The sequence below is a fragment of the Pimephales promelas genome, chromosome 4 (assembly GCF_988280905.1).
Source record: "Pimephales promelas chromosome 4, fPimPro1.hap1.1, whole genome shotgun sequence".
In the NCBI taxonomy this organism is placed as follows: domain Eukaryota; kingdom Metazoa; phylum Chordata; class Actinopteri; order Cypriniformes; family Leuciscidae; genus Pimephales; species Pimephales promelas.
Window position 1 is genome coordinate 10,691,596 of NC_142772.1, and position 15,685 is coordinate 10,707,280.

General features: G+C 38.6%; 1 protein-coding gene across 3 annotated transcripts in view; it reads left to right on the forward strand.

The window, feature by feature from the left end:
- The window catches only part of srek1 (splicing regulatory glutamine/lysine-rich protein 1), a 38,180-nt gene that overhangs the window by 13,303 nt on the left and 9,192 nt on the right, over positions 1 to 15,685 (forward strand). For all 3 annotated transcript variants that reach the window (XM_039661854.2, XM_089129940.1, XM_039661856.2), the window contains 4 exons: positions 923 to 1,033; positions 1,125 to 1,256; positions 13,026 to 13,094; positions 13,181 to 13,295. In XM_039661854.2, coding sequence (XP_039517788.1) covers positions 923 to 1,033; positions 1,125 to 1,256; positions 13,026 to 13,094; positions 13,181 to 13,295 — 427 coding nt within the window. The remainder of the gene's footprint in view (positions 1 to 922; positions 1,034 to 1,124; positions 1,257 to 13,025; positions 13,095 to 13,180; positions 13,296 to 15,685) is intronic.

The following is a 15,685-nucleotide window of genomic DNA, read 5'->3' on the forward strand; positions in this document are numbered from 1 at the left end:
AATCTGCTTTGAAACTGATTCCCCATTAAAAAGATAGCTTTTTAATGTTGTATTATGAAGCAGATGTGGCTTTATGCACTCACACTAAAACTTGCGCCTGATTTTAGTATTTAACTTAATCATTTAACACAATCATTTAAATAAATACATGTAAGTATTCTACTTTTTATGGCACATTTATGACAAGTGATTGCTTATGATCTAATGTTGATGAATTATGACAGTGAGTGTTTACTTTATGAGTTTATATTGTAATATGGTGTAGATGGTTGTAAGCATATTTTATTTCCTTCAGCTTTATGAATGAGCAGCTGGACTTAGATAAGCAAAGGCATTTCAAAATAAAGAGTTGCAGAGTATTTTTAGCTGGTTTATTATTAAAAGTCCTGCATTATGCATTATTTTCTGTTATTATTGGTAATGGTATCTGGCATTTAATTTGAAGTACACTCTTGTAGCTTCTCTGGGCCGCCTTGTCACTGAAAGGAAAGATTAAGAACATTATTTAATTCATTCAGTATCTAGATTTTACCCCTATCACCACAATAATATGTTTATTGTATTTCTTTATACATTTTTATCATATAATCAATAATCTAATATCGATCTCTGATATATTAGTACCAATATGTATTAAGTGCATGTATATATGTAAAGATTTGTTTTAAGATTGTAAACCTTTGTTCTGCATGCAGTATTAATTGTATTCGTTCAGTTCTTAGAAAATAAGTTTAATTTGATTTTAAAAACTGCAGATAGCCTGCATTAAATAGACAACCTACATTAAAAAAAAATCCCCTGCACATGTGCTTTACTTGTTAAATTTGTATAATTGGACATCATTTTCACTTTTTTAATGTTAATAATTTATGAATTGTTGTAGAAATGAGAAAATAACTTATTTTTTCAATGGTATTTAAAGAGGACGCCCGTCCCAGAGATCACGTCAGAAGCTGAACGCCTCACGTGGGTCCCATAAGAGACGCTCACGTTCCCGAGAAAGGAAACACAGCCGGAGTAGATCTCATTCCAGGTTAACCTGCACCACCACACTGGCCACTTTATTCTCAGATTTAGTTTTGTCCCAAATAAAATTTCAAAAGGAAGTTGTCTCCTAAACACAGGGACCGAAGGAAGGACAAGGACAGTAAAGTTAGGAGGGGCGATGGCTGGGATGAAAAGAGGCTGCGGGACAAAAAGGGAAGGATGCTTTCCAAAGGCTACGTTGGCTCCAGGCGTTCCCGCAGTATAAGCAGGTCAGAAGAAATTCTTGTTAAACCTGCAAAAAAAAAATCTGCTATGGAATGATATATATATATATATATATATATATATATTAGGGGTGTAACGGTTCACAAAATTCACGGTTCGGTTCGATACGATACACTTGTATCACGGTTCGCTTTGATACGGTTCGGTACATTTCCGATTTAATTTTTTTAATTATATTTTATTAAAACTAACATCATAAAGTATGATTTTTTTTTTTAACTTTGAGCACTGCTGGAGCTATACTTGACTTTTCTTAGGAGCATATAAAACAAAACAGCTCCTTGGACAAAATGAAATGTTATATTGTAGTAGTTATAAACAAATGTTTATTTTAGTTCAGATTAACATTTGAGGGCAGCAATTGTATTCATAATGTCAAAATAAAACCGACTTGATGTTACTTGAAAGCATTATAGCCTACTATTCCTGCCAAACTTTCATGGTAACAGTTAGTGTTACTACAGTAAATCCATGGTGAATGTTGCTGATCTGTGGACACTGGATAGTTCATTCATGACACAATGTTTCTTCCTGGTTTCCACGTCAGCGCTGTTTGATCCGTTAATAACGGAGAAATGTGAATATTTCTCACTAGATCTCGCAGCGATGTTATTACTTCAGTGGCGAATTCAAATTTTTTCTTTACTGGATTTGGCTGTTTAGTAACAGTTCTGCTTGATTAAGATCGGCTCACACTGCATTGGTCCAAATTGATAAACGGTCCGTCAACCACACAATAACGAGTCGCTCAGTTTCGTTCCACTTACATTACATTCGCCATTTGATGTTGGGCAATGTTGTGGTCACGCCAGCGTCTCTTACATTATGAGCGCGTTTGCCACGCGCAATATGCCTACATTTGAAATAACAAAATTTTGGTCAGTAGGAAAATTGGTCCAACGAACCGTTCGGTTCAAAAATGCGTACCGAAAACCAAACCCGAAAGCCTCAAACCGAACGGTTCTATACGAATACGTGTATCGTTACACCCATAATATATATATATTTATTAACTTGATCCTGAATTCTTTGCCACACACTTCTGTCCACGCATTTCTTCCTGTGTTTAATCACACCCCTAAAATGTGTGGATTAGTGATTCACAGACTGCGATTATATCTGCTAGTAAAACATGGGTTGAGCGGGCCAAGTAATAAAAAAATTTCAGTCCAATTAAATGCAGGGTGATGAAAGATGAATTATTAAAGGGACACTCCACCCATTTGCATTAAGCTTTCCATTGTTAGAAACCCAGTTATACAATTGAATGGTCGTGCAACGCTCTCTCATTTTCCCCTGAGACGAGAGAAATCTGCTATTTACCTTTTCACTTCCTCCTACAATGATGCAAAAATAGTCATTTTACGTCATTGTTGGAGGAAGTGTGAGAGGGGAAGGGGGAATTTCTGTAAAGACTAAAAGGACTAGTTCCCACCCTTTCAAACCCGCCCATAAGGGGTTAGACCTAATGCACTAACAGACCTATCCCAGATCAAGATCAGTGCCAGTGTGTTTGATTTCACCGGCAGAAACTTTTTGAAAATATGGACGAAGCTACTGAATATGCAGACGGATAATGGAGAATTGGGATTACACATAAGCCGTTTCTCAATACCAAGTACGCAGACTTCGGACTTGCGTCCTTGGTAGTTCAGACTTGCCAAGTTCGACTCAGGAGAACGAACTCCCGAGGACGTGAGGACGCAAGTCCGGTTCTTCTGCAAATGGAACAGAGCGTACTTGATCGCGTCACTCAGCACGCTCTGGCTACTCTGGTTATCTCTTTATATAGCCTATATTTTAGGCAACAATAAAACGAAATTTGCTACAACTCTGCATCTTTTCGTCAACAATAAAATTAAATATGTTATAAAACACCACTCTGCCTCTTTTCATTTCATTGGTTAAGGCAACGCGATTCTCTTCACTGCATATAGGCCTATTTATAACAAAATGAACATGATCGTTTTCATTTTAAAAATATGAAACATTGATTTTTATTGACATTTATCAAACAGAGACAGGGTTATGTCATTTTATTTTATTGCTCATATAGTGAAGATAATATAAAAAAAAATGTTGTTAAAGTTAATAGCCATAAAGTTATGAAACCTCAAAAACTATTTTTTTTTTTTTTTTTTGCCATGGAACAAACTATAGTTTAATGAGACCAAAGATAGAGTTATACACAAGACGAATTATTATACGTCAAGGTTTATCCACTAGACTAGAGAGATCAGAGCCGAACATTGAGTTCCAGTCGGGGTTGATCTCGCTGAGCTGTCCGCTGAAGGCTTGGATGTCAGAACTCCGAAAACGTCAGATGCATTTTTCAGATAGGTGCTATCTTTATAAATATACTACAGATTTGAGATTTAAACAACCACATTCTCGCTTGAAACACTCTTAAAATTACATTTCATTTTGATATTTCGCGGATTTTCTCCTCTTCTATTGACGCTTGCTGGTTGGTGCGATGTGCATTCTGGGTTACCTGCTATCTCAAGTCCACACAAGTCACCTCTCGATGCATCCTCGGTAAATGGGGCGGATCAAGAACACATCCGGGGATTTGAAGTGGACTTGGCTAGATGTGAACTTTGAATTTGAACAGTACTTGGGCAGAGACTGATGACGTTTCACAAGTCCACAAGAACACAAGTACAGACAAGTACGCATATTGAGAAACGGCAATTGTGTCAGCCATCTTTTTTTGGAAGCTAAGCTAGCAGGCTCTTGTTCTGTGGAGAAAGCCGAGTAGTAACTTTAAGGATTACCGTCCTCTTTTTCTCGGACATGTCTGGCCGTCGATGTCTGGGATTCAGCTTTTGCTTTTCTGCAGTCGCCATGCATTGTTTGTACAGCTTTTGTTTCAATATAACTAAATTCATTCTTATTGGTGAATCTAAATGTAGTGTTTTCATGAACGCTAAAAAAGTGATCGTTTGATGTACGTTTTAACATAGCTAAGAAAATTCCCGCTCCTCCATGAGAGATACGAGACCGGTAACTTGCGTCTCACAGGTGTCGCTCATTGGTAATCACGCCACCGGCCTTGCGCCGTTCTCCACACGGCCCACAGTAAACATGATGAATGGCGACTGTAGAACGCAATAGCTGAATCCTGGATTTTGGGCGATCTTGAAACACATTTTCGGGCAGGCTCATCACGGAGACTCACTAGACTAATCTAGACTTGTTTAACTACTGCACTATTACCGGTAGGCCTCCTAGGGCAGCGAAGCAAGTACATTCTGGGAGTTGTTGTCTTTCATCCACATAAGCCAATAATGCATTTTCTGGCTTTTCTCTGTTCATTTAAAACTATCAAGTCTCTTCAGAACATTTGTTCTAAACCTCTCAATTCATCTCAAATAATGAATATTTACAATATGTACAACTTATCAAAAATAAGCAAAAATCAACAAACAATCTGGAGGAGTGGAAGGAGTAAAAGAGAGATGCTTAAATCTAAAACTGAATAAAACAAAAACCCTTCTAGGTTTAACCCAAGATAAACTAACTAACAACAAAAGTAAAAATAAATAAATAAATAAAACAAAAACCATAGATAATTAGCACCACCTCCTAAGCCTAGTGCATCTGATACACTTATGAAACCTACTTGCTGTAAATGTAGGTCGCGACCTGCTTACCTGACTCACAGCCTCTCCAGCCAGTTTACACAGTGTTCACTTGTAATTGAGGAGCAGATTCACAAAAGCAGCGACCACAAACGTTTAACGTTTCACATCAAGCATGTATTAAGCGCATAGAATTAACACAAGCACAAACAAACAATGAGAACTAAAACACCTGCCAGATAGTAAAGCCAGCTGAATACTTTGTTTGGTATGATACAGAATATCCATGCTACTTGTTTGTAATTTCACAGATACTTTCTGAATTCTGAATATAAAAATGTGGATACAGTCCAAAATATTTGCTCTGGCTTTTGTTTTAAATGATTTGTTCAATTGTTATTGCTTGTGTGGTAGTTATTTTCCATTGCACAAGCAGGATGTGGTGGTTGGTCAGTGTGGTATTTGTCCCGCCCCTCCTCCACTTTGATTGGACGCAGGGATGGAAATGAACTTTTTTGTCCACCGGCCACTGTGGCTGGTGAATTTCAAAATCTACCAGCCACTCAATGTTTTTACCAGCCACTTTCTTGTTTTTAACCGACAATGTGTAACTGCATGTGACAATTAATACTACAAGATCTGCAATAGTTAACCAGTTTATTTAATCTTAAGTCTCAATGAAATACTGACATTTTCTCTTTATCTCTTATACACACACAAACCATGAACTGATATACATTTTGTTAAATTAGTAGGGCAGATTAATTAAAAAATGGAAAATGTATTAAACGTGTAGATAGTGTTATATATATAAAAATAAAACATAAGATTATCTTTTAAAATCGATTGAACACGGAGCAGTTTTTCATTTATAAAAAATAAAACATAAGATTATCTTTTAAAATCGATTAAACATGGAGCAGTTTTTCTTGTGAGAGAGACTGGAAAACCCGTAGTGGATAAAAGCGGAGTGATTACAGAGTGCAGAGAGGAATGTGCTTTGGCTCCAGTCCTGGCTTTGCGTCCATGCCGTTAGGAGCTCAGCATCTGTCTAGCATGGACATTCACTCTAGATAAGAGGATATTAAACTAATTTGCGGTAAAACTAGTCGATCACGAGTGGCTCAACTGGTGGATCTATAGATAAACTCATCTTTCAGGCATTTTTCCAACGGCTTGACACTTTAGCGTGAGAAATCGGGGGTGTGGCATGAGAGCGTGATAATAGCCGTGAGTCTCACGCTCAATGAAAGTTGGCAACCCTGATTGCGCTCGCGGCTAGCTCTCCCTTTGGACGGCAAACCGCCTCTCGTGCTACCACGTTTTCTTCCCTCATCAAGCCTCGACGGAAGAAGCGTGCGGATGTTGAAGGTGTGCTTCCTCTAAAAGTGTCCGCCGTTCAGGTGAAACAGTGTGCTATTTTTATTTACCCGCCACGGTGGCGGGTAGGTGAACTGAGTTTACCCGCCACAACACAAAATCACCCGCATTTGGCTGGTGGCAGGTGCTAATTTCTATCCCTGATTGGACGGCTGCATAAAAAGTGACAGTGGTGAGCGCAGTGTTTTACCCAAAGTTGAACATTTTTCGTCATGCTGCTGTTGTTTTTGAAATGTTTTGAAAATGATCACATTGAAAACAATTGAAAAAAATACTCTGACCTTGGGGTCAGGAATTGCTTACTGCACCTTTAAAACTGTTGTGTCCTGACCCTCAGACTCAGATACCTTTATTAGTCCCCAAGGGGTAATTCAGTTTGGCTGTAAAACTGAATTGCCCCTTGGGGACTAATAAAGGTATCTGAGTCTGAGGGTCAGGACACTGGACATGCAGCCTTAGTGCCTTCAAAATATTCTGTAAAAATAAGTTTTCAAGGTGCAGTAAGCAATTCCTGAGAAGAGCTGTTGATATTTGAAATCACCAAAACAAACATGCCCCTAGGGATGCCACGGTACCAAAATTCCAGTAGTCGGTACTAGGGCTGCAACAAACGATTATTTTGATAATCGATTAATCTGACGATTATTAGAACGATTAATCGGCTAATCATCGATTATTTTGCCAGCTAATCATTAAGTTTGGAACAATTATTCAGCTTTTTCAATTATTTAAAACATTGAGTTAATTGAGTTATAATATAAAAAAGAAAATCAGTTCAGCTTTTGAAATAGTGGTTTTAAAGCTATGGTATACGATGTTAAAAATCGGTCGAGACGGTAGGGAAGTTTTAAAAAACTCATCCCGCCCCTCCACACACACCCCCCTCCCCTCTGTGCTACCGTATGTCCGACGTATGTCACGTTTGAATTCACGTCAACGCAAGATTAGCAACACATGAAATGTTCTAAACTCCCCACCACCATTATAATACTACTAGTATTGCTAAGGTTTTCAGTAATTGTTATTGCAGCACGCAGCGCATCTTGTTCAAATTCCGATCAGCTCGAACAAGAAATATAATTACTTTGAACCACGATTGGCGATGCTAAACGGCTAACATTCCAATGCCGACCGGCAGCATGAGCAAGTTGTCAAACTGATAAAAAGCCACGTAACACGTCACACCATAAAAGAATAAATAAATGTTTACCTGCTCAACAAAAAGTCATCCGTGTCAGCGTCGTTTTCAGCCCCAGATCTCCCTGAAGCTTTCTCCAATGGTCAATGAAGGACGCTATATTTATCCTACTTAGAGTCCGGCGTTCTTCACATTTCTTTTTAATCTCTGATCTTTCCTCCACAGACTTTCTCTTGCGTCCAAACTTTACAGTAGAGGCAAGCAGGGGCCGCTTCCTGTTGTCGTTTATATTTTTATCCATTGCTTTATCCATTGCTGATCTGACGCTAGCTAGCTACCATAGACAGTCTGTCAGCTGTTTGCTCGCGCACGGAGGGGGGCGGGGGCGGGTGCGGTTGGGTTGGAGACGCGAGTGCCAGGCGGAGTTTCAAGTGGTGATTGGATGAGAGCAGTTGACCAATATTTACGGCCGCACAGCTTACATTGGTCAACTTTTCTGCGGCTGTACAGCCAATAGAGTGAATGGATTTTTTTCGTTCTTTTTTCTATTCATATTGTTAGGATTGTACTATATAACCATAACCAGCATCTAAACGAGGATATTAATAATGAACAATCTTTGAAATCGTATACCCTAGCTTTAATGAACTTAGTGTCACAGTCTCGTCTGCACCATTCTGTCTGCGTCTCCTTCACTACACTTCCCATGATCCTCTCGTCTGCACACCTGAACTCACTCCCTCATCAGCCTCCCGTTCAGCGTCTTGTTTCATCTGTTTCACCTGTTTTCCAACTCATTATGTTTGATTCTTCCATGTATTTAGTTCCCTCTGTTCCATTCAGTCTTTGTCGGTCGTTGTCAATGTTACTTTGCGTTAGAGAGTGTTTCTGCCTGTATTCCTGCCTGTACCCGTACCTGTTTGCTGTTTTGAGTTTAAGTAAAGTATTTGAATTGGAGCATTTGCCTCTTCGGTCTCCTTCTTCTGCCTACACTCCACCAGCACCGTGACACTTAGAGCCAACTAAACAGGTCATTCTCTTTAAGTTTAACTCAAATCACACACAAATGCTCTCCAAGCATTGTTTAATAAGTCCACTGCTTTTCATAGAACTGAAACAGAAAAAGGGTCATTACTTCAGGACACAAAAAGGGTAAAATATTAATCTGCAAACCATTATTATAGATATAAAATTACAATAGTTTTTTACATGAGAATTGAGCTGTTCTCATTCACCTTTTAATTTACAGAATGAAAAAGAAAAAGTAACTGCCATGGCCCATGATATTATTCCTAACAAGTAATAAGACTATAATACCATAGTGTTACAATAATAAAAACAGCCCTGACTCCTAAGCTCAATCAAGCTTTATTCTATGCAAAATAAATCATCACATTACTGTAATTATATTATTATTGATGATATTATTACTATTAATAGTATTGCAAGATCTAATAAAGAGATACGTTACCACTACAGTTAGTTAGCTCCAGCTCGAGAACACTCAATCAGTTCTCACCGGCTCCTCTTTTGCCGGGATGTTTCCTCTTTAAGTGCTCCAACATGTAGTGGTCCCGTGAAAAGCAAGCTCTGCCTTGCATGTATTGCACATGACAGCATTGTTGGTTTTAAGTTTTGTAAAACTTTGTCAAACCTTGCTAGTTCGGATTCATTTGCACTCACACGTCATAATTCGCGCTGTTTTTTCTTTTACCGCACTTGCATTTGTAAACGGCTGCATTACACTCTAGCGCCAAAGTGCCGTAGTGGTCAAATCGCCATATTGCATGCCCTTAAGGCCTCATTATGCTTCTGCGTCAACTCCACGGCGTAGCTACGTCGTCACCACTACGGCGTCGTGGCCGTTTTATGCTTCTCCGTGAGGTTGTGGTGCATCGCGGTGCATTTCGCCGCCAGAACGCTAGGGGGGTTCGCGAATCTCTTTGGTTCTGTGCGCCGCGAGCGAAAGAGAGAGAATGTTGTTTTTGCAGCTGCCAGCTGGAGCTAATCGACGTTGAATAACGAGACGACACAAACTTTATCCCCACAGAATCAACACGGATGTCCAGGGCCCGTTCCACCCATAGACAGTAAAATAAAGGTTCCACCCGAGCTGCCATAACGATACCTGTTTGGAATGACTTGAAGGATTTTTTTCAGTCTCCACAGGGAACTGTGCTATGGAAGGATAATGTGTCCCGTGGCAGACTTGGTTAGTGTTATCAATGATGTAACCGTGAACATTGTATTGAAAATAAACAACAAACTGTGTTTCAAAACAAACGTCGATTTATTGATTGATTGAAGTTTATTGCGAGCAAAAAAGAAAGAAAAGAATATAGACATATATTAACAATGTAATAAAAAACTGTTTATTTTTCGTTTAATTCTTTATTTACTTTCTTTATAAGAGTATTATAATTATCAGAACGAGGGTGAAAATGTTAAAAATAGCGCTAATAGCGGGAGGGGGAAATCGGAAAAGCTACACTCCTGAATTGATGTATAATCTGACCAATCAAAGCCCTTGCTGTCTTCGTCGCCTCGACGCGTAGTTACACATTTTTGGAGGTGCACGTCGAGGTACGGCGGAGGGGTCGGAGAGGGGTTCGCGTCGACGGATAGGGGTCTGCGGGGGTACGCCGTCGATTCGACGCAGAAGCATAAAACAGGCTTTACATTAGATCACGTGAGATCAAACGACTACTCGACAACAAAGAAATTTGTCGACAATTTTAGTCATTTTGTAGTTTAATATACACAGAAACCACATCAGCAGCGCCGCCGGTCGCCATGTCTCAGCGCTTTCATGAAGAGGAAGCAACTTCAAGCCCTTCGTGCATGCATGCCATAGACTGTAAAAAAATATGGACATAGTATCCGTGACGTCACCCGTAGGTTTCTGAAGAGCGTTTTTGAAGCCTAAAGTGGGCGGGGCCGGCCGTCAATGTGGATCTATCTATCTATCTATCTATCTATCTATCTATCTATCTATCTATCTATCTATCTATCTATCTATGATTTTAATTAATTTTATATATATACTGTATATGAAGAGTTCAGATGCAAAAGCCTCTAAATGCCATTTGAAATTTTCTTCTTTAATGATGATTTTTATCAAACTTGTATATTTAAGTTCAGTAATTTCACTTTAATAATAATTAATAGGTAATTATCATTGCCATTTAAGTGAAATTACTGAACTTAAATATACAAGTTTGATAAAAATCATAATTAAAGAAGAAAATTTCAAATGGCATTTAGAGGCTTTTGCATCTGAACTCTTCATATATATATATATACTGTATATTTTTTTCTTTCTTCATTTAATTCTGTGCTATTATACGCAGCTGAGAGAACAACACAGGTGTTCTTCTGTTTGATCACAACCTAAAATTTGGTAAAAAGATCAGTACTATCAGTACTAAATCATGCTTTTTTTTTTTTTTTTTCGCCAACTCTCTGTGAAACTCTTTTTTTTTTTAGCCCAGAGTAACTTTTAAAACAGTGATTCATGCTTTTGTAACAACTCTAGACTAGTGTAATTCACTTTATTTTGGTGTCCCTCAGTCTTCCCTCTCTCCTCTACAGTTGCTAGAATCCTCACTGGGACCCGCAAGTATGAGTCAGTAACCCCTGTTTTATCCACACTGCACTGGCTACCTGTCAATTGTAGAACTGATTTTAACATTTTATTATTTGTTTATAAAGCTGTCAACAATATGGCCCCTGGGTACCTACTCTGTCTGTACACTCTTATAGAACTCTAATATCTAGTGATCACTGTCTACTCATTGTGCTTGTGTAGATCTTATGTAGATTAAAGGGTTAGTTCACCCAAAAATGAAAATTAAGTCATTAATTACTCACCCCCATGCTGTACCAACCTCGTAAGACCTTCGTTCATCTTCGGAACACAAATGAAGATATTTTTGATTAAAATTTGAGAGCTGGATCACTCCTCCATAGACTTCCTAAGGGACTAGCACTTGACGGCCCATAAAGTCATTAAAGAAAATGTTTAAATATTCCATGTGCCTACAGCGGCTCAAATATAAGTTTATCAAGCGGCGAGAACTTTTTGTGCGAAAAAAAACCCCATAAATAACGACTTTATTCGACTATTGTATTACTTCCTTATGGGCCTTGAGACGAGAATTGAAGAGATTTCCAGAACGCATGCGCGAGAACTGAGCTGAGGACGTTCTTCTTCGACTACTTCTTGTTACCGGCTGCTCACCGCTTAGGAGTATTACCGCCCCCTACAGTATAAGATGATGTGCTGATATAGCTGAAAGGGCAAAACTTTCTGTTTACAAGCAGAGGAAGACGCGCGCTGTACATACGCATTTCAATTACCGTATTTTCCGCACTATAAGGCGCACTTAAAAGCCTTTAATCTTCTCAAATACGACAGTGCTGTGCGCCTTACAATACGGAGCGCCTTATATATGGATCATCAACTTATACGGTAGGTGGCGGTAATACTCCTAAGCGGTGAGCAGCCGGTAACAAAAAGTAGTCGAAGAAGAACGTCCTCGTCTCAGTTCTCGCGCATGCGCCCATAAGGAAGTAATGGAATAGTGGAATAAAGACGTTATTTATGTTTTTTTCGCACAAAAAGTAGTCTCGTCGCTTGATAAACTTATAATTGAGCCGCTGTAGGCACATGGAATATTTAAACCTTTTCTTTAATGACTTTATGGGCCGTCAAGAGCCAGTCCCTTAGACAATCTATGTAGGACTGATCTAGCTCTCAGATTCAATCAAAAATATCTTAATTTGTGTTCCGAAGATGAACGAAGGTCTTACGGGGTTGGTACAGCATGGGGGTGAGTAATTAATGACTTAATTTTCATTTTTGGGTGAACTAACCCTTTAAAGGAGGCGATCACGCTTTTGCAAACTTTGGAATAGTCTACTTCTCTACATTAGATTAGCTCCCTAAAAATGCTGTTTCCACCTTCAAATCTTCTTTGAAGACCTATTAATTCTCTTTGGCTTTCAATACTCAATACTTGATTTAGTTATGATTATTGTTTCCCTCTTGATTATCTTTTTGTTGTTGTGTGTTACTTTATTGGTTGTTTTATTTTAATTATTTATAAATAAATATGAACATTTATAAATTAATTATATATAAATTAATATATTTGATTGTATTTCAGTATTGATATGTATCGAACAATCAATAGTTTTAAAAACACTATATTGCACTTAGTTTATTGTTTCAGATGACTTTTTAAAAGACTACAATTGAAAATTGTATGTATTATATTTGTTAATGGATGTTAATGTCAATCCCTGATCACACCTGTTTTGATGGCTCTGCCTACAAAATCACGGACATGCTATGGAACAAAACAGTCCCCCTGCCCCATCCCCCCCCCCCCCCCCTAATGACCGTATACTAAATGCTGATTGGCTACATGTGTGTTTTGGTGCTCGGTCCGATCCACTTTCAACAGCATTTCTTAGAAATCACTTACTGAAACTTCAATACAATTTTGTATCAATGTATACATTTTTAGGAAAGTTGTTAAGATATTTTCACTGAAAAAATAAGACAATGTTTTTAACAATAATTGCTCCAATATGTGTTTTGTGTGTGTTTTAGATTGACTTAAGTTTTTCTCTTCTGTATCTCACAGAGGACATAAGAAAAGAAGTAGATCCAGGTCACCCAAGCGGAGAGCCAGGTCACCATCACCATCAAAAAGGTTTACTGCGTGTGAAAATTTGGGTCTGACACTATTATATTGGCTTGTTCATTATTAAAATCTTAATTTCTTCTGTCCATTTTCAGAGGCAAGAAAGATAAAAGGAGAGATAAAGGATGGGACAATAGCAGGGAAAGAATGGAGAGCTCAACGTCCAGGAGGAAAAGCAGGGATTCTGATCATAAGTCTAAACCCTCACTGGTGTGTCTGATTTTTATTTTAAACACTTAGCACATTTACACGCACATTGACATTCATTCATGTAACGCAAACAGAATAAATTTATATTGGTGGTATGATGCAGAAATCTTGGTCTGAGGATAAGTAACACGCCAAGTATTAACATTGAAGGGCATATTGCAGGTTAGAGGACCCAACAAGTCAATGCATATAAAAATAATGTAACTAGATTTAAAATCTACTTATAAATAGTGCTGTAGCGGCGCGTCGATGATTCGACGTCAAAATTGCGTCGACGTCATATTTTTGCGTCGACGCTTCTTTATTTATTTATTTTTTGCATGTTCCCGGTGGTACAGAGCTTTCCACACACGTGGGAGACTGAAACATTGCAGAATAGAGGACGAAGACAACTAGAAGTGAATGTGCTATCCATTAAGTGAATCACACACAGTAAACAAACCCTTAAGAAAAAAAATTGCAATTTAAATGCGCAAACTGGGTGCCGGTGTGGTGAGACGTACAAGCTCGGGCAGATTCGGCTTGAAGTCGATCCCGGACGCGGCGCCGGGCGCGCTGTTACAAAAAAAGGCGTACACACAGCCAGCCACATTCTTCCTGGTCTTGCGCACCCAACGCGTCATTTTTGCCGTGCGCACATTCGCGCTCGTGCGGACGTGTCGAGTATAAACAAGGCTTTACTCCGTGTCAGCACGTGCTCTGATCAGTAGGTGCACAAACCTCTCCCGATTCATCTCCAGTAGTAGCAGCCTCCGATCGCACCACTAACTCCGCCTCCGTTTCCTGATATTAATATTTAAACATTCTCTATGATAAAAAATGTTTGTAAAAAATATTTTAATAACACGGTTTTGGCGGTTGTAGAGTTATAATAATGGTGTTCAAATACATAACATTAGACTAACGTTAGCCAGCTTATAGTATCTTGATTCAGTATGCTAGTATTTATTTGAGATATTGTTTTTTTATTAATTGAGCAGCAGAAAAATTATTCTTCATATTAGTCGTCCAATTAGTCATTAGATTAGTCGACTAATAATCGATAAAATAATCGCCCAACTAATCGTTTAGTTAATAATCGTTTACCCCAGCCCTACTTATAAATACGCTACAGAACCATCTGGAGTCGTTTAAGTGAGAAAATGTTACTGCCGCGTCTGAAAATGGGTGTGGCGGGCGTGATGCAACGAGCGGGAGAGCGGTCGATTCAAACAACATTAAAACAATGGATCGCAATGACATTTCGGACGCTGAGGAAATACTCGTATGACGGACCAAGTCATAAAGTTATGAGCCTGCTATGCTGCCAAGATAGCAGGGACAGGCCAGGATAATGTTAGCTAGAACGGTCAGAGACAAATTGAGTTGTGGTGTGAGGAGAACCAGTGGAGAACAGGACAGGTGTCTTTAGGTGAGAGACGTGCTTATAGATATACACGTTCGCTAACGATATACACTGTTCTCACAATATTGTACAGATTATTATGATCCTATCACAGGCCAGCAGACATTAGTATGTTTAGGGTAGATTTATACTATTAAATGTATAAAAACTATACTTCTAGTATATTTCTTTTGTACTAAAAGCATACTCAGGTAAATTTTCAATACATATTTTTCATCTGCGTTATAACATAAACAGAAAATTAAAGATTTGAGTATTTAAACAACCAATTTTGTTTTTCAATTACAAGTTGCCTCTATTTAGGGCATGACTACCTATTTCACACTATTTGATCCCATTCGTACAGTATACAGTATTCGGCATCCCATGTTGAACTCCATCAAATCGCCAGGATGATAATCATTTGATCTGAAGTGAACGCTACACACGACTGTGTTTTCAGAAGCCGATGCAGAAGAGAAATCCCGTCTCTTCCCCCGCACAAACCGCACCAGGAACGAAAGATACGCTATAGCAATGTCCCTTTTTTCTTTTTAATGGAAACTTGTCGACTCGATCTTGAAGTCCTGACAGGCCGGAGTTTTTGCAACCTCCACAAACAATAATTTGCCATGACGGTGATAAATTAAAATACAAAAACTACCGAAAGCACGCTGACTGACGACCGCTCTCACTGAATACAGCCTACTCTGAACTGAGCCGAGGCTGACGTGGTGACGTAAAATGACTTTGAAAAACGATGTTGAAAAAAAAGCCGTTTTTACCAGCAGTCCAAGAAACGCTCAATTTATCTACTAAATTAGGGCCCTTATGTTGTTTTAAAACATTTTAAATCCTGCATTAACATTTCATATGGTATTTTCATACAAGGTTATCTATAAATTTAGATTTTTTATTTTTGCCTGTAATAAGCTCTTTAAATTATCACCAACACATTTTACACGGCTGTTCCTAGAAACTAATTGTAACTTATATTGTTAATAGC